Raw genomic sequence first — 20547 nt, 5'->3', positions numbered from 1 at the left:
ACTCTGAGGAACACAAGTGAGACCTGAGTTACACCTGGGTGAGGAGATACTCAGAATTCACAGAATCACAGAATTCACAGAATTCACAGAATCAAAACCTGCTCCTGCTGGCCACACCATTCCTGGCACAGGAGGCCTGGGATGGTCCCCTCTGCAAATACAACCAGAGAATTACTCCAGGTTGGAAAAAGTCTCTGCAACATTGATCCCAAGCATTCCCCAGCAGAGCCAAGCCCACCTTGTCCATGGTCCCAGGTGCCACATCCACACAGCTTTAAATCCCTCCAGGATGGGCACTCCCCAGCACTGCCTGGGCAGCTGTGCCAGTGCTGCACAACCCTTCCCATGGAGACATTTTCCCCAATCCCCAATCTAAGCCTCCCCTGGATCAAGCTGAGATGATTTCCCAAGCTGGGGGTTGCTGTGCAGAGTCACCTACCTGTATGGGGCTCAATAGAAAAGTAAGGCTGTCCTTCCAGAATGCTATAAACCAGCTTGGCACTATTTCCATACACTGGATCATCTGCATCTGTAGCTGTTACTTTAGTAACAAAGGTGCCTAAATAGAAAGAATACACACAATTAATGTTTACACTCACTCGAAATTTGCATATCTTATTCAAAAACTAATTTGAAACAAAAATTCATTTCCTTGGGAGCTGTATAACAATAATAAAAGAAGGAAAAATATCAGTAACAAGTTAAAATATTACTTGTGGAACAGAAACAAAACATTTTCCTTCAAGCTGATGTGTGCCAGCAGCCTGAATTTCTGAGTAAAATAAAAGCCCTTTTAGTATCTGTATTATTTAAAGTTTCTTTGTAGAATGCATTTAAAGCTACCCAATAGATCTGTGTAGTCTTCAAGCATTTGCAAAGGAATCATATCAAAGGGATACAAAACACAAGGTTAATAATACAGTATAATATGTTGCATTTAAGACTTGCAAATTCACATTCAAAAGAACTTTGCCAAGTTACAGAGACCAGATAGAAAAACAATAATAAAAAGGGTTCTTTTTTCTTCCCTTGGCTTGCAGCCATGATAATGATTTGATGTGGCCACAGTGACAGAGTTGGGACAACAACAATTGTCTCTGAAATGAGTCTCTGCCACTCAGGGGGCCATTGTTCAGCCAGAGTTATAAATTCCATACTCTGACAAAAATAAATAGGAAAAAAAAAGAAAGGAAATTACCCTTTTTATTTCTTAGACAACATAGCACTTGCCATTTCTGTAAGAAGCAAAATGGAATGAAATTCAGTTGGTTGCATTAAGTTTGCTGCAGAGAGGGTTTTTTTGGCTGACATTAAAGTATGATGGCGTTAATTAGGCTGACAATAAAGACAATATCTACAGAGGGAGAGAAAGCAAGAGAAGAAGAAAGGTTAAGGGCTGAATTATGTTCAGAAAGGAAAATAATTACAGCACCCACCAAAAATCACCCTTTCTGGATATGCTAATAAAAATAGCCTCCAGCTCCTTCTCTGTGTGTGCTGTGAATCCTGATCCCATGGCCCTTCAGGACAGCAGAGCAGAGGGAAGGAGATCCCTTTGCACAGCCCTGTTCTCCCTTTTCCTCTCTCCCTGCATGGCAGTTTTGTGGGTTACAGCACATGTAAATTATTTAGAGAAATGTTTGTATATCCAGATACAATTTGCATATGACCCAAGAGCTGCCATTTCCCACCTGAGCACTTCAAGCACCAGGGCAAGCTGTGGGGCTGGCTTTGGGAGGGCAGGGCTCGGGAGGATGGAGAACACCTCTCTCAGGGAGCACAGGCCCTGCAGGGACTGAAGCTGTGGCAGGTTTGCCACGTGGAACTAATGGGATAATTCTCGGTGAAGGGAATGTGGGTTGCAGAAATACATCTCACCAGAGAAAAAAAAATGGCTTTGGCTGGTATTGGTCATTTGTTTCTGGTGTAAATGTACCCATTCTTACAGGGGAGAATATCAGCAAAGGGAGGCAGAGGATAAATGTTCCCCCAGCATCTCTCCTGGGCTCAGCAGGAGCCAGAGGAGTCCTGCAGCTGTGCACATCCCATGGAAAAGGAATATTATGTCACATCTCTCTTTGACAGATGCTTGCTGAACCTGTTTTATAAATATGCAAACTGTTCATGTTTGAAGCTTAACTGTATTTGATGCTGAAAGGTGATCTTAACACCTAACCTTTAAGAGAGTAGTTTTTAACCTGTCATGGGGCCTGAGAAATGGAGTTTGTCCTCAGCTTGGTGGTTAGTTTGTGAGAAATTAACATCAGAAATTTATTGTCTGCCCAGTGACAGCAACCAGACAGTAACAGACAACTCCTGACATCTGTGAGTGGAAATGATAAAGGGGACAGGTGACACTTGTGGTGCCCAGCCCTGTGGCAAGTCCAGCAGCCTCAGCCTACAGGAGATACTTCAATGCCCTCCTTCAATAGACAGAGGAAGAGAGAAGCAGCCCTGGGCACACTGAGAGGCCACAGCATAGGCTGCAGAAAACAGGGAACAACAATGAGGGAGTTTGCAGGAAGCTTGAGTGGGGATGTGTCAGGAAGAGAGGGACAGAAGGCACCGTGGTTGCTTGGCCACAGGAGTTACAAGGCTTGAGGAGCTGTAGCTGATGGGATTGTCTCACATGTGTGATGACTTGAGAGCCTGCCTAGAACAGAGGCTGGACAGAATTATTGGGTCTGAGATCTGGATCATCTGTCCTTGGTCCCCAGCTAGAGCAGGAATTGTTTTGTCTCCCTGCTTTGTGAAGAGAGCTCACCATCCCCTAATATGAAACTCAGAGTTACACACTAAAGCAGCACAGAACCTGAAAAATATAAAAGCTAAACCCGAGCCATCATTTCCCCACTAAAGTTCTGTTGGTTCACCTTTTGTACTCACACCCATTAGCAGGGCTCTTTCTGCTGTTCCCGCACACAACCATCCCTCAGCCCAGCTGTACTCCCCTCTCTGGAGCTGAGCCCCACCATCCCAGCATATCCCAGCCCATCCCAGCATATCCCAGCACATCCCAGCATATCCCAGCACATCCCAGCACATCCCAGCATATCCCCCAGGCTCCCTGCAGCCCAGGGCTGCTGTCGCAGGGTGACACCAGCCATGAATGCAGGCTCAGAGCTTCCTTCAGCTGGATTCAGGCTGATGTAGCAGGTGATGTGCTCATTTCTGTGGCTGCTATCATAAAACTGGTGGTTTGTAATCTCCTAAGACAGAAGAGGTTTGTGTAGAACATCATACAGTGGGACAAGGATGGAAAAAGATAAGGCTCATCACAAAGTGAAAATTTTAGTTGGAGTATTTTATCGAGACTGTTTCATTTTGTTTCCATTATATATTTTATATACAAAGGAAAATAAAGAAATAAAACTGTTGACTTCTTGGAGATTGTGTTTGATTTTCCTAGCTGGCTCTCATTTCAAAGGCCTTCAGAAATAATTACATTGCTTGTTTAGAAAGATTTGATATATAATTTCTATTCTTATCTTACTTCACTTGAGGATTCCTGAAGACTTTCTATAGATATTTATTTCAAGATTTCCAGACTTGAAGGGATGTGCTGATTCTTTGATAAGCACTAAGAGCTCATTAGATACTAAAGTTGAATACACCCTAATAAAAAGAGTTAATCCGTGTCTAACACTGCTTCCAATCCTGATGCTAAGCTACCAAGGTTTTCTTCTTGTGATATAAAAAAATTCAATCACTTATTGAGACCCCAAGTTGAACTGAAGTTTATAAATGTATTAAAAATACATGGGTAATATGTGTGTCAGTATTTCCAGTTACAGTACACATAAGGCAGGGGGAAAGGCATAATCTTCTTTTTCTTTCCCTTACAGGTCACTTGAAGTTTGATCATAACCTCACCTAATAAAATTAATGAAGGGAATGAACAACTGAAATACTCTCCTGCCTCCTAGAAATCCATTTCTTCCCCAGCCAGTTTCTGCCACTCAGCACTTCATTTCCAACCATCACACACTTCTAGGCCTGTCAAATCCAGTAATTTGCTCCCAACAATCTTACTGATGAAAATTGTTTAGGGAAGATGTGAGCGATCATGAAACAGAAATTAAAGAAATTGCTTCCACTGTTGAAATTAGCAAAGCTTTGGCATAGTTTAAATTTTATCACCTTTAATTTGATTTTTTTTTTTTTTTTTTTTTGCTTTATGCCTTGAGTCAAATTTTCTGCAGGTGTGAAACACACCACTTATGTTGTTCACACTGGCAATAACCAGCATATTTAGGAACAAACCCCGTGCCCTCTACAGCTGCAGGTGATGTTGCTAAGTCAGTGCTGCCCTGGCTCCCCTGCAATGTGCTGAGAGTTCACCAATCCCACTACCACAGGTGACAGAACCTGTGCAAAAATAAGGTTTGGAGAACTGAGAGATTCCTGATGGTGAAAAGCAATGCAGAAAAAAGGAACTTTCAGTCACCATGGCTGTTTTTTAGCCAACCTCCACACCAGAACTGTTCAAGCTTTGGATTACCAAAATTTAAGCAGGATTTTACTCCATTACTGACACTGCAGTTATAAACTACATGTACATAAATATTTTTTACAAGCATAATGTGCTTAAAGTTTTAAAGATAAAAATTTTGCATTGAAAAAGCTGTAAGAATGCAGGGAAGGGCATTTATTAACTAAGTGCTTTTGGAAAAACAACATTCTAGGTTCTGCTCAGCAAATAAACTGCTAAGGTTTCTGTTTGTGTTTAATTTTGACTGCATTTGGCTTGTGTTTGTTGCTTTGTCAATGCTACAACAAACTCATTTAGCCAGAGACTATAAATTTGAAATGGTGCCATTTTTATAAGAAAGCCACTATTGTAGTCCAAGCCACTGTTGTCCTAATTACAATAATATTGAGGTTTTATATAATCTGGCCCAACAACATAATCACTGTTTCTTTTTGCTTTATGTACCTAATGTTGCCTTAGGTAAACCAAAATCTTTTTTTCTTGAGCTATGAGGCAAATTTTAAGATATTCTGTTAAAAAACTTTGTGTGTTTTTCCCTCAGGTACACTTTTGCAATGCTAATGACTCTTAAATATGGATTTACCCACCATAAATATAGACTGCACAGAGATTCAACAGATTTTAATTAATGACCACTTCTAATATGCTTTAACCATTAGCTATTGCTGATTGTTTTACTCTGTCAGTGTCAGGTTGTTTTACTCTGTCTTTACAACAGGCCAGCAATCAGAGAGACAATTAACAACAGGACTGTTTTTATATGGCTAGGTGAGAAAACCTGTGTTTGCTGGCAAACTAAGATTAAAAACCATCATAAAAAATAAGATGTGTGTGCCCAGCTAGTGCTTTTCTGTTGTTTTGGCTGTGTTTTTATGTGCAAGTCAGGGTACAGATTCTGCACATTAGTCAGAAAGAAAAATGCATAAGCTGCCACAGGGAGTAGGAAAGCAAATTCTTTTAGTGTGGCAGTGAAATGTGCGTACTGGGGGAAAAAAATCCAAAAAATCAAATTTGAATGTTCTAGAGGAGGTAATGCATAGTTGGTGCCAAGAATTTACATGAATCCATATTCAGTGAACAACCATTTCGTTGAATGATTGTAATGGCTGGTAAAAATAAATAACATGACCATAATGAAACCTGGTGGGACCATGTTGTCTCATCTTCCCAAGGACTTCTGGGGATTTTGTTTCTTTTTTAATTTTTTTTTTTTCCTTTCCTGGTGCCCTTTTCGGTCTCCTTTACTCTTTTTCGCCTAATCTTCCCAAATCTTGACAGGGTGAATTTTCCATTTCATTCTGAAGATCTGATTACCAGCCTGATGGAGTATTAGGAGAGGATTTGCATGACAAAGCCTCACCATTATTTGCCAACTCTTTTGTTTCCCTAAGAACATCCTAAGCTTCAATCCTTCAGCTGGCTTTGGAGTTGGGCTGATGGAAGCCCTGCAGCCAGGGGTGGTCACACAAAGCATTGTTTGTAGCCAGCAGGTCAGATAAGAATTCTTTCCAAATGAAGCCTTTTCTTCACTGTCCTTCTTTGCTATAATCTCACAGGTAGCATGACAGTTGTTGTCATGGTAACAATTTTTTATTGAATAAAACTGCAATAATCTCATAAAAACCTGCATAACTTCTTGACATGTAAATTATGACTGCCTCGAAGCTGAAGGAACTTATTCTTATTTGTTTTCCATTGTTGCTCATTTTTTAAAATGCAAAAACATAGTTTTAAGCCTTACCATCCTGCTTTATTGCATGAGACCCTTTCTAAACACAAAATCTATGAATTAGAGGTTTCACTAACCAAATAAAGAAAATGTATATGAAATAGGAATCTGCTTAAAGCACTACAGAACTTGTTAACATATGCAAATTACCCACATAAAATATCATTGCATATCTTGGTGTTCATGCAGATATATAAATACATACACACACAAATTGTGGGAATGTTGCACGAGTGTTTAAGGGTTCTTTCGCAGATCACATGTTATTATTTCAGCCTTACCTTCTGCAGCCATATTTGAATGTAATTTTATTTTTATTATTATTATTATTAACAGCTACTTCACTGCCAAAGCTCTGGGGGTCCAATGTGTGGATCAGGTCGCACAGGGCAGGAAGGTTCTACCCCAGAGACCCCCAGAGCCAAGCACCAGGAAAGACAAACACAAACCGAGGAGAGACAAGGAGCTTGTTGGACTTGATGATCCTTGAGGTTCCTTCCCAAGCCAGGAATTCCACGATATCATGATTCTGTGAGGAGAGGATGTAAATCCCCCTGGAAGCAATGCTGCCAGCACGTGGTGCTGCTGCTGCCTGACCTACAGAGCCCATAGGACCTCAGAACCAAGGAAATGTCAAGGACTGCTTTGGGGACAGATGACAGAGGGCTTGGAGGAGTGTTTCACATCTTCCCATACTTAGAGGAAAGCATGAAAAAATAAAAAATTCTGGTTTTAAGTGTCCAGTAGACCATTAATGAACATGAATGAGGCAATAGATGACATCCTGAGCAGAGGTAAAGCATAAAGATACAGGTCAGAGCACTCCACTGAGGGAAAAATGGGCAACTTGTGCTTGCCATGCTGGAGAAACAGGAAGGCCAGCATGCATTCTGCTGTTTCCATGGCAGAATCCAATATGCAATCATTTCTAGAGGCAGAAATGAGAAAGAAAATTTGTGTATGGTACAGGTGTAATACAGGTATGTTGGTGACGAGAACCACATAAATACCCAGATACAAGACTTCTCTTTATCTTCTGCAAAGAGGAAAACAACAACAAAAATGAGAAATTGCACAAGGAGGAATAGCTTCCCAAGGGAAATAACAGAATCTTCCTCAGTGAAGAGTTCACTCTCTTGCACAGGATGCTGGAATAATGTATTCTAAGGGAAAACCCTAGAAAGACAGGAAGATTAACTAATAGGGTAATTTGTCTTTCCCAGCTGTAATTTATTTGACTCTAAGTAGTGAAATAGTGTGATGCTGTCATGATCTTGTTTATGATGATTAAGGTAAGGAAGAAGGAAAAGAGGGTTATTCACACAACTCAGTTTTAGGCTCAACTGGCTAAATTAGATATCTTGCTGCACCAGCTGCCTGCTCTACCTGAGGGAGGAAGACAGAATCATCTTCTCCTGGAATCCTCCTTTTTTGGCTGACTGGAGAGGAAAAGAAATGGAATTGGCCAGCTAATGTGAATGACTAAACTTCAGTCCTGTGATTCCTCTCTTTTATGGCTGTACCCAACACAGGCCACCCCAGGCTCTCATTCCAGCCCTCCAGGAACTGCAAGCATGTGGAGCTGACACTCCACCAAACAGGACAAGGAGAACCTTGCAAGAATTTCTGGTTTGTTTACATTAAATTTCATCGTAGAATCCCAGAATCATAGAACCATTAAGGTTGGAAAATCCCTCCCAGCCCATGGAGTCCCAGCTGTGCCCGATGCCCACCTTGTCCCCAGCCCTGAGTGCCACCTCCAGCCCTTCCTGGGACACCTGCAGGGATGGGCACTCCAAAGCTCCCTGGGCAGCCCCTGCCAAGGCCTGAGCAGCCTTTCCGTGGGGAAATTCCTCCTGGTGTCCAACATGAGTGCTCCTCTAGAGCACTTTAAGGTCCTTTCCTCTTGTATATATCTCTGTCTAAACACCTGTGTGCACTTACATACTCATATAGACACCTGTAAACACTTTCTGAAATAAACTGCCACTGATACAGTTAATTTTTGGTTTTGATATTAAGCATGAGTGACAAAACATTACTTGCTTATTTTGCCACTTTGTTTTATATAAGTAGTTGACTGTAATCTCACTGAAATGCACAGAGAGATTTTTCAGTACTTTACAGACCTATATGAAATGGCAGATGCTGCCCTAAAGAATTGGTAATCTAAACCAAAGGTTTTAGCACCTAAAAATCTGGCTCAATGAAAGAATCTGGAAAAATCTAACAGCTTGGTCCATAATAAATTATTATTAAGTACCATGCAGGAAAATGCAAGGAGCTGTTTCTTGGTTCCAACAGAAAAATAATCCTTTCATTCCTTTGATACACTAAGTGATGTTTAGCTCCATAAGCAGAAGAGGTGTCCAGACTGTTTCTCCCAAATGTTACACATTTCTCAATGCTGGAGTAGATGCTTTAGGAGGCTAATTAAACCTTGAAAGAATGTTAATGCCATGCAGCACATGCTTGAGTCAAAACCTCTGCACAAATGCATGACCTGCCGCATGTAACACAACAATGTTTGTGCACATTGCTCGTGTGCCGTTTGAAGGGCTTCTTATCATGTGAGGGAAATGGGAAAAACATATTGTATGCAAATGTGTGACTGCAGAAGTACGAGAGGAGCTGGCTATGCCTGGAGAAAGAGGCTGTGCGAGCATGCAGGGAGCGGAGCGAGCTGGCAGCCCCGCACCTCACAGCTGTATAATGAGGCTGGGGGAAGCGTGCCCGGGAAATCTAATCAACTGCATATTCCACCATTTCTTGTCTGCATAAACTAATTGTTTTGGAACCCTGATGCTGCCTCTTTAACGTAACATTTTGGAATCAGAAATAGTTTACAACGGAAATACATATTCAGATTTAGGGATATGGATTCCTCCCTGGCAATTATCCTGGCTGATGCTACCTGGGTTTACCTGCGTGGATCTAACAAGAAGGGACCTTCTTCCTTTTCAGTTTTAAGGCTGGCAGTTCTTTCTTGCTACAACTTATGAGATGGTGCCATTAGAGAGCCTGCAGGTATTCCTTTGCAAATTCCCCTGGGTGGCTGTTTGTTAGGATTACTACATGGTTTGAAACATCACAGGCAACAGCAGAAGGGTAAAATATATTTTATGTTTGGCTTAAAGAATTATGTTTTCTTTTCATGCTATTTTTTAAATTCTCCCTTTAGATATCACCCTCACTATAGAATATTAATTGATATTTGTGAGAGAAGTGGGAAATAGCTCCTCTTCTGTTCAGGACTTTTTGAAAGACTGCTTGTCTCTAATCAATTGACTATTTCATCAGCATTCATTCTGCGAGGTCCCCAGGCAAAGGCAGTAAAATTGGATGATCACTGTACACTGTATTATCAAGCAGAAAAAAAAAGGTACTGTAAGTCTTGTTGATTCCAATGGAAGTTTCAGGTTATGCTCAGGTGTATTGTAAAAAAAAAAAAAAAAATAGAAATAAATAATAAAGCAGCCTCGGCTGTTTACTGCAGAAATTCTTCCATTTATGACTTTGTGTGGTGAGAACAGAAAGTGGCTGATATAATCTCACAGATTTGATGCTCTGCTGGCTTTGTTTGGAGAGTGAAGCCTGGAGTGCCAGCAGCTGTAACCCAGGGTGCAGAAGCAGGGTCTGAAATATTGTCCCCCCAGGCCACTGCAGGGCCAGCAAATGGCAGCAGACCCTTCTGGGCCCCAGGAGGGGCACAGCTGAATCAGCTGCCCAGCAGCTCCGGGGCTGGCTCCCCAGGAAGCCCTGCTGACAGCAGCTCCACAGGCAGTGGTGAGCTGTTCTCACAGAAAAACAAGAGCTGCAGATTCAGCACTTAACCAAAGACAGAGATGTCAGCTCAGGGCAGGGTGGGGAAAGACCAGTGCCAGAGAAAAAAAAAAAAAAGGATTCTGAATTGCATCTCATTTTGGCAAATATCAAGTGTGTCCGTCAGAGAGATGTCTAACACAGGCCACTGAATGAAGAATTTCAGGAGTATTGGTCCCTGATGTTTCAAAGCCAAGTCTTCGTGCTAGCAGAAGAATAGAAATTACAGTAATCAAAGTTTCTGTGAAAATATTACCATGCTGAACTTAATTTTCTGACCCAGAACTTTCTACCTTTTGTGGTGAGACCTTGTCTATATTTTCTGTGATGGAAAAAGGTGAGATTATGCTCCAGACCAGTTCTGTGGCATTTCACAGAGCATCAGTCTGGCAGGAACCTGTGCTGCTCCACTTCCTCTCATCCCTCTGTTTTCTACTTAGGCATCATCCCCTGGCCAGCAAATGGATTCATGTCACCAGCCAAGCTGCTTAGAAAAATGAGATAACACAACTTCAAAGCCTGCAAAACCAAACCATATCACTCTTTGAAGCATTTTTTTTCCCCTTCAAAATTTTACATTTCTGGAAATTGTGAAAAATCCATGCTGAGAATAGATTTAAACTTGTAACCAGAAGAGAATGCATCAGAAACCTGAGTCAGAGACTTATTTTCACACAGTCACAGAACACAAACATGATGACGCATTTGATATGTACAAATGGAGGCGACCACAAAGGATTTCAGAAGCAGAATATCTGCAACAAGCACAAGATGTTTGTGACTAGGAGTCAAGAGGAAGAACCACAGTAGGATGGATTCTTGTAGGCACACAGGACATTCACCTAAGACTGCCAAAATTTTCTCTGCTCTGCCATCGCACTATCAACATGTGACAGCTCTGTCTGTCCTCATCCCAGAACTGGAACATCATTGAAAGATGAATTTCTCTATTTGGAAGAATTCCATAAGGAACTATGTCCTCAGTTCTGATCCCAGCAGATTTTTTCTGCAGAGTTTATCTTCTCTATGTGTCATCTGCACAACTTTCCTTCGTGCCAAGGGAATGCATGTGTGCAAAAAATGGACAATTTGTGACAAATTGCTGCCAGTGAATGGAGAGGAAGAAAGGCAGTGTTTGTCTCAGAAACCAGCACACATCAGTAGTTCCACACCTTGCACAGGAAAGTTAGGTCTTGCTCCTAAGGACCAGACAGTGCCTTTAGAACTTCAACACTCAAGTACTTCCTGCCATTGGCACAAACTACTTGGAGCAATCCCACAGATTTTGGTAATTCTGTATTGTCAATTAACTGGTTTAGCACAATAGGACAATATAGAGGGGGATAACTAAAGGATCAGCCTATAAACCCCTAAAGAATATTAATTTCATCATTGTCCTTGAGCTCATAATGAGCACGTAAGGACAGTAAGAAAGATAATGACATTTTTGGTCAGACCTCATGAGAAATAAAAGCACAAAAGTACAAAAATAGCAGCAGGTGCTCAGAACTGTGTTTTCTCAAGGCTCAACAGCCAGTCAGGTTAAGGAACAGCCAGCCAGCCCTGTGCTGAATGTCCTGAGCCCTTCCTGAAGGTTGTGTGTGATCATTTTAAACACACACACACACACACACTCATCAAAGAAATCTCACATAAAACTCCTTGGCGCCACAGCTCCTGTGTGTGATTATGCACAAGAGGAACAAGACAACATGAAAATGTACTTATTTTTTAACAGCTGTTACACTGTTGCCATATTTGACAACATCTGCTGGTTTTTTCCCTTAGCTTTTGCACTGCCTTTGCATTTACCCTTTGGGCTAATGTCTACTTGACCCCTTACTCCACAATTTTGTGACAAACTATCATTGATTTAACAGTCATGCTCACTGCCTTAAAAATCAATGATAAAAACCCCAGCAAGACAGTGTGGTTGATCTTGATGACATTTCAGGTCAGGTTTTTATCACAACTTTCTGATTTGTCAAGTTATTTTATCACTATTCATGTTGATGTTGATTTCATATGGGGCAGATTTTGTCCTTCTGCAAAAAATTTGTAAGTGGAAGAGAATAAATATCTTTGGGAGAACTGGAAAACAAAGCTGCACTAGAGAGGTCCTAATACACCTGGCTGGACTAAAGAACACTGCTCTACTTAAAGATGATAGAGTTTCTTATCTGCAGTGGTGTAATCAGGGGCAAACCTTGAATCAAGGGAAAACATTCCTGAGGAGATGTGCTTGTGCCAAAATTGATATTCTGACTCAACTGAAAGCCTAAACCTTTTCCAGTAAAGACCTTTCATGGAAGCATTTAAGGACAAAAGTATTATTATTCTAAGCTTTTTCATATTGTTACTATTTTCAAGTGGCAAAGGCAAAAGCATTTCTAGAGCAATGTCAGACTGAATGCCACTGCGTCTATTTTTTTTATGACTGTCAGAAGAAGCCTGAATATTTGGAAATTATTAAAGTTTTCCTGTTTACCTTAATTCAGGCAAACTATGAGAGAATTCTCTTCCCTTATGGCTTTTGTTCTTTTTCCATCTGTGTCCTTTTTTATTTCACCAACACGTTTGTCACTGTGCTTCAGTCGTCTCCTGTCTTTCAACATGACACTCGCTGTCTAAACACTCCCGGCTTCGCTGAGAGCGAAATCAAGAGATTTCACTCCTCATCCCTCTCTTGAAAAAAGGGAATCCAAAACTCTGCTGTCAGGAGACAATATCCACTTTGGCTCCCATTACCACCTCTGCACGTGTTTTGGGGAATTTGTGAATCTGTGTATAGCTAAGAAGGTAACACAGAAACGGAACACGCTCAAGGGAAGGTGTGGGGTGGTTTTTTCCTCTTTTTTTTTCTTTTTTCTTTAAATAAGCTACAGAACTCATTCCAATTACCCTTATGGATCTTCTAAGCTTGCTCACTCATTTACATAATATTCTGTCTTCGTTGCAGGCATAGATACAGAGCTCACAGACAAATGGGGAGGGAAAAAAATAGAGTCTTGAGGTTCTTACTCCGAGAAGCACAGATAAATCCTTTTTTTTTTTTTTTTTTTTAAGGTTTTAACTGAGTTTCTACCCCAGTGTGTCCTTTTATGTTTAAAAGTGATTAAACAAGATTTACAGAAAAAATTAAATTATTTCCTATTTGTAATACTTGCCATAACGACGTAATTCCACAGATTTCACATTTTGATCTTTAATTCTTCAAGAAAATTAATATCATAATTAAAAGATTAAAGTGCACAGTTTCAGCAAAGAACATATTCTCCATATACACTATTAGCTTTCACGAGCAAATTCATCATTTTAGGAGGTGGGGAGCAGGGTTTACTATGGTAGATTATGTGGGAATTACAGTAAAAAAATTCAATTTAGTTTTCAAAACTTTATTTTTCTGGAATGTCTTTACTCAAAGAGAGAAATAAATGATTTCAGAATAACTCTGAGCGCAGTGACGCGGCCGGCAGCGAGCGCGTGTGTGGGAGTGTGTTCTGCACAGACAGCTGAGAAGTGAGCAGCACTCCTCCCAGAGAGAGCTCCGGGTAACACTGATCCTCTTTGCACCAGGAGTGGGAAGAGAGCCATGCAAATCCTTTTGTTTCAGCAGGGAAGCAGGATTTTCCAGAGAGCACCGAAACACAGAATAAAAACCAAGCAGGGGACGCTGTGGCCACGTGCGGCTCTTGGACACTGGCACACACACGGAGCCCCACGTGGGCTGCCACACACTGCAGGTAGGGACAGAATCCCAGAAGTGGGCTGGAAGGGGCCCTAAAGCCCATCCAGTGGCACCCCTGCCATGGCAGGGACACCTTGCACTGCCCCAGCCCCAGTGTCCAACCTGGCCTTGGGCACTGCCAGGGATCCAGGGGCAGCCACAGCTGCTCTGGGCACCCTGTGCCAGGGCCTGCCCACCCTGCCAGGGAACAATTCCTTCCTCATCTCTAATCTAAACCTGCTCTCTGTCAGTTTGAAGCCGGTTTTCACATCCCCACAGTGTTTCATTCCAGTTCTAGATAGTCAAAATAACCCCTGACATTCCTATATTACATCTCCTCTAGCCAGGAACATAAGACCAGGTCTAAGGCACCTATTAGAAAACTGCATCGTGTTAGAGCCTTAGAACAATGAAAGGTTAAAGCCTTCATCTGTATTTCATGCATTGCCTTCCCCTGAGGCCCAAAAATAAAGTGCCTTGTACTGCATCCTTATTACATAAGCACTATATATAGAGAGCATATGAGTTCCTCTTCTGTTTCAGAGCAGAAAATTGATATAAGCATTTTGAGGAAAGAAAAGGTTCAGCAGAACTTTGTTTTATCCTGAGTAAGAACACTGCCTAGTGATGCCTGTGTTGTACAAAAGTCAAGGCAAGAAATTGGCAGTGGGTGGAGATCTCTTTAAGGGAATTAAGTAAGTGGATAATGGAAGTGAAATACTCTTAGCAGGGGGAAAGTAAAAATTCCTTGAACTCTGAAAGAAGACAATTTTTTGGTAAACATTACAGAAGAGATAATCTAATTTTAAGAGGACTAAAAAAAACTTTTAAAAACCTGAAATAATTTACAGAGAATCTTTTCCTTCATCTCTTGATGTTGCTACTTGTGGGTGAAAAGAAGCAAGCAGAAGGAAATAGGAACAGCAACATTAATGAAGGGTAACACCCTCACATTCCACTTTCCAGCCTTGACATTTGGTTCCATCAGAGATTAAGACAGACTCCACTGCCTCTACTTCAGAGACTTCACACTCACTCATGTCCCATGTAATGCAATCAGGAACATTCTCTGAGTTTTGAAGCAACAGCAGAGAAATAGATTTTGTTTCTCAACAAAAGAGCAGGAGTGCACGTCGGTGCTTCTGTAGAGCAGCAGCTTGGAAACCTGCACCCCTAGGAATGTCCTGTAAAACACCTGGAAGGGCCCGGGATCCTGAAGGGTAAATGTGCTAAACTCTCTGAGTAATAAAGCCCAGACCTGTCAGACCATCTATTGCAAATCTCTAACACATATGTGGTTTTAGTAATGGTGACAACCATTTCTGTTGTTAGAACACACTTGCTTCTGGACAAAACTCTTTCATGCAGCCTAACAAAGCATAAGAAAGTGAAACTTTGTAATTTCAGAGGCAGTTCAGCGTCTCTCTTTTCCCAACACGCTTGGGGAACAGATGAAACGTTTTCCTATGGAGCCAGCTCCTTTTGCTATTCCCTAAACTACATCCAGCCATTGGACATTTCTGCTACAATCCTCTATAATAGTTTTCCTAGATGAAGTTTTAACTTATAATTCATCTCTCATTACTTTTCTTCACAATTTCCCCTCTTCTTTCACTTTTTCTCCATTCTTACTTTACCTCTCTTCCACTAATATTTCATCTTTTATTCTCTCTTATTCCCTTACTCTCATTGCATTTACCATCTTTTAAATCTCATGTTAACAATTTATTAGATTTTTCTTCATCTCCTGATTAGTTTTCTCTCAAAGTTTTCAGTTTTGGTTGTTTTTTTTTTTTTTTCCCCTCTCTTTACAGTGAATAATGCTTGCATAGGGGACATGTCTTTATCACAAATTATAAATATGTACAGTATAAATTATTTTTATATAGGATTTGTGATCAGAAACCATATTTTCTTTTCTTGCATATATCTTTCTCTTTTCTTCTCCTAGAATACTACATAAATCCCATTTACATAAGGAGTGAGAGCATTCAATTTTCCTTCCTCCTTCTCCCACACTGTTTTGTTTTGGTTTTGGTTTTCTATTCTCATTTTATTTAATTATGTCATTTGCTCACCTAGAGCTTGGCTGAAATATCTTCTGAAAGCAGCTCCATATTATGTTTGTGCTGCTGTATAATTAAAAGTAACTCAACATATAAAAGCTATGGTTTAATAAAAGAATTCAAATGCAGGCTCAAAAATTCACATATCATTTTTGGTACAAGTAAATTGGTACAATGAAGACATGAAAATCTGTTGGAGCAGAGTTGATTTGAAAGGTGAAGCCTCAGGTTTGACCATGCAGTCAGCACTCACACCTGTATTTGACAATGACTCGGTGGAACTCTCTGTGCTGTGAGTGAGGATGGTTCTGGCTCCTCACATTCCTCCTCCTTTTAGCTAAATAAACTCTCTCCAAACCAGAGAGAGTGTTTTTGAAACTTTGTGATAGGATGTTGCTCCATTCCACAAAGTGCCTTGGCACTCCTTCAATTACCTTGCTTTGACAGATGCAGACAAATCACTGAAAAGCACATTATCCTCAGTCTAACACTAAAATGCATTAGAATTTCCTCTGCATTTCATGGCCAGATTTTGATGCCTTTGCTTATGCTGAATTCTTGTATTGCCCTGAAATGGATTCTCTTGGTTTGGTGGGTTTGCTTCCCTTGGCTTCAGTGGCAGCTGAAGATGAGCTGCACTCGATGTGTGTCCTGCGGAGTGTCAGTATCTGCCTCTGTAAGGATGCTCACTTGCACACACAGGGACAAACTATGCAGAAAAGATTCTAATATATTAATCCATGAAGAAATAGACTCACACTAATCTGACAAAATGAATAAATATAAGTAAAATATATTAAGAAGATTATGTTCTTCTCCTTTCTCTTTTCTGTTTTCACACAGTTAATTTCCCTTTTCACCATCTTTTTCCACAGCTTTCTCTGCTTTTCCCTTCCATCATCCATGCAAATCCTGTGGCTAATTGGTTAAGTCCACTCTATAGCCTAACCATCAATTCCCAGACACAGCATCTTTCATTTCAATGTTTTTGCCTCATTACAGTTGCACTTAGAGGAAAACAAATAAGTATGTATCAATGCCCTGCAAGTGTAGGAAAACAACAAACAGATAATTAAACATCAACAAAATATCAATAGGATTAAAGCATCATGCTGGAGCAAATCTTGATAAATCCTTCTCAATAACAATTCTCTAACTGCAGTGTCAGAAGGGAAATATAAATTTAGCCCATTAAAGTGTTGTTGGACAAAGAGACATTAATACAGCTGTTAATCATTTCCTTACTACTGAGGGACTCAACTATTGTGCTGCAGATAAAAGCTTTGGCCAAGAAAAGATTTGAAAATATGCAAATGAATGCTAACAACATAATAAATACCTTATTATTCATCACCAACTCAACAGCCTCCTGGCACAGCCCAGGCTGTGAGCAGGGAGAGGCTGGGCTGTTCACACATACGTACCCACAACAGACATTTCTGGCACCGTGGCGTGGTAGGGGCCCTCTACAAACTCGGGAGCGTTGTCATTGATGTCCTGAACCTTGATGATGAATTCTGAGGGGGGCTCCAGGGGCTGGTTTGTGTCCCTGTCCACTGCCTGGGCTGTGAGGGTGTACTCAGCCTTCTCCTCCCGGTCCAGCCTTTTCATGGCGTGGATGTCTCCAGTCTTGTCATTGATCACAAAGATGGTTCCAGCTCCATCTCCTGACAAAATATACTTGATTTTGCTGCTGCCAGGGTCCAGGTCTGTGTGTAGCTAAAAGGGAGAAAAAGGGGAAAAAAACAAAAAGAAAAAAGGCATTTTAGAAACAAAAAAAAAAAAATGTACACACTGAATTTTGGTTTTTTTTTTTTTTTTTTGCTTTGGTCTAACTATACATTTTGTCAGCTGATCCTTTGTGCTTCAATCCCAGCACCAGTGATCCACAGCTCAGCTTGAATACACAAGAGAGCAGGGATTTGTATGCATACTAATCAAAAATTGATGCAATCATAGGTATAATTAGACTTTCTATTTAAAAAGCAGCTGTTATATATATTTTAAATCCCCATTCTAAAATGTAAATGCCTACAGAACCATTATCAGCTCAAATGAACAAGCACAAAATGTCCTTAACCTATTAGATCAAAGGGTGAGGGAAGGGTTAACCATAACATATGTTTTAATCTAACTTCTTATTTTTACTTATTACTTTCAACTTATTTCCAGGTGAATGGAAATGGTTGAACACTGGCATCTATGGAATCTTGTCACAGCAGTCAGAAAAATTAAGAACTCTATCACAACTCAGATATCTGCAGAACTTAAAAGGTTCTAAGATTTTTATTCTAAAAGTGCATGCCCTGGTAGAAGAACCCTCACACACATCTTCCCATTCTCTTCAAAGCCCCAGCAGGAAAAAAAATATTGTATTAAATTTGTATTTGGCATTTCAAAAAACAAGAGAGAAATATAATAAATGAAGCAGTATGAGAAATATATTCATTATTTTTAATGTTTTTATTAATTAAAAACCAGGGGACAAAGGACTTCCATTGATTTTTTTTGGTAGGCTCAGAGCCAAATACTGAATAGCAGATTATCTCCAATAATTTTTAAGTTGTGAGAGTGTGAAATGGTTGGATCATATGTATCACTGTCAACACATCAAAAATACAGAATAATAGCTTGAATACACAGTAATAGGGGTTTAAATTCTGTTTGCTGTTAGGTCTAACACACTCAACATGATCAATAAGAAGTGAATAACATCATTAAAAATGTAACTTGTGTCTATTATTATTTCTCTCTGCCTCACAAAAGACAGTCTGAAGGAAATATGTACAACTTGCTTAGGTTGCAGTATGAGTTACAACCAGCACTAAAGACTTTTTCCTGTTTGCTCATTCTGTGCAGACAGCTCAACAGAAGTTGTTGCTGGTTATGCATTTTACTCTCAATTGATAGCAGGGGTTGCCAGGGCCAGGCAGCGGCATCGTTTAGAATAAGACCTGGCATTAGGACATTAAAATAGGTGTGGAAAAAAGCCTTGTAACACCAGCTACAGCCAAACCACAGGAGATTCTTATGGCACAAGTGGCTCTGCAGGTCCTTCTGTCCACAATTGGTCACAAACAGTTGTATTTACAGCTCATCTGTTCAGGAATTCAGCTGTTCAAGAGCTCAGGAAACACAAAGCTCTGTCTGTTGCAATGAGCACAGCGGACAGCAGCAGCCAGGGCTGATTTCCCTGTTGATCTGGTTTGTTACAGACACAAAATCCTGGCCACCAGTGCATTCCCAGCTCTGCAATAATGGCACAACTCCCACGAGCCACATGAGGTGTAAACTCATCCTCTCCGTTTTGCTGGGCAGCATTTTGTTACACCACCATTGTTTTAACAACTTTTTCAGAGCACTTTAGCTGTGAATATGTATGACTCAAAACAGTTCACTCTTCCTACCCAGCCCACAGGAACGTACACAGAGATGTCAAGTGACAGCTGAGTCCCTTTTCCAAAAGTTCAATCTGGTTTTCTGTTTGCACCTGCCATCAGCTCCTGCTTGAGAACAATCAGCCCCATTTACTGAGCCACTGCCCTCTCCTCTTGGTTGGTGTCAGTTTGGTCTGCTCAGAAAGTTAACACGACTCCTTCTGCCTTTAAGATTATTGTCCTTATGACGCTTGTTTTCAGGGCCCCAGAGCCTGTAAAGATCAATCCAGAATCTGTGTTTTAAACAGATTGTTTATAATTTAAGCATCTGTTTGCTCCCTGAATAAAATCTATATGGCATTAACATTGCATATGAAGGTTTTGGCAGCATATTCAGAGCTGAGTTAGAGTGATGTAATATCACAGCATTGTCTGGACACCCACAGCTCAGCAGAGGAGCTGGGAACATCTCAGCTCACCCAGCCACACAATAAAAAGCTAAAATCTGAACTTTTAAGAATAAACCAGATATCCCCCATGGACATTTGAGAAGGCTTAAACATTCTAGAATATGCTATTTGCTAATAAGTAAGAGAGGCTGTCTGTATAATCTCAGGTTTTACCCATAATATCCAACAGCAGTTATGGTTCATAAATCAGTTCTGGTAGATATTAATGCAGAGCTATAAAACCTTTGCAGTTCTAGTGATATAGCAACAGTTAAAATGATAAAAATGTCTATGATTAACATTAATCGTTTCCTCTAATAAGTTAAATTCCATTGTATCAAAAGCAAGAATTGCTATTTGCTATTCAAATATTGCTATTTGAAACACTACAAGGTGAAGGGCTAAACATTAAACAAAGTACAAGACATAGGAGCATTTTATAACATTAAAGTTGAAACTAAGTCTGATGAGTGGAAGATCAGTTTTTTACCTAAAGATTTATAGTGGCAATTTTTTTTCTTTTTTTAAAGTTCTTTAATAAATTTAAAAAAAACATAAACGTGGCATTTACTACAATCTGTGGGGAGCATCCAAAGTGACTTAAATAATTAAGATAATTTTTCTAGGTTTTGAAGTCCTTACACTCTAATATCAAAATAGAATAACAAATTACCTATGGAAGAGCCACTTCTCCAAAATCATTTTATTGTTTAGATTTAAGATGAAGTCATCATCACCTACTACAAAGTTATATCACAGACTGAAATCTTAAGTCAGATAGCACAGCATTTTTCCCAAGTATTATTTCCTCTCTCCTACCAGACATGAATGATAATTTACTGCAAGAGTCAAGCTTCAGCAAGCTGTGTTCATGTGAAGGGTGAA

At 40.3% G+C, this 20547-nt stretch overlaps 1 protein-coding gene across 2 annotated transcripts in view; it reads right to left on the bottom strand.

Annotated features, from left to right (window-relative positions):
• The window catches only part of CDH8 (cadherin 8), a 150998-nt gene that overhangs the window by 78135 nt on the left and 52316 nt on the right, over positions 1-20547 (bottom strand). The window contains exons 3-4 of one of the 2 annotated variants that reach the window (XM_041468649.1): positions 17261-17555; positions 440-559 (exon numbers count right to left, since the gene is read on the bottom strand). In XM_041468649.1, the coding sequence (XP_041324583.1) occupies positions 440-559; positions 17261-17555 (415 nt within the window). The remainder of the gene's footprint in view (positions 1-439; positions 560-17260; positions 17556-20547) is intronic. The other variant, XM_041468650.1, reaches the window with a different exon arrangement.

This window comes from Pyrgilauda ruficollis, unplaced genomic scaffold (genome assembly GCF_017590135.1).
Source record: "Pyrgilauda ruficollis isolate IOZ18807 unplaced genomic scaffold, ASM1759013v1 scaffold223, whole genome shotgun sequence".
Lineage (NCBI taxonomy): Eukaryota > Metazoa > Chordata > Aves > Passeriformes > Passeridae > Pyrgilauda > Pyrgilauda ruficollis.
Note: the sequence above shows the minus strand (reverse complement) of the source record. Positions and strands in the feature narration are given on the sequence as shown.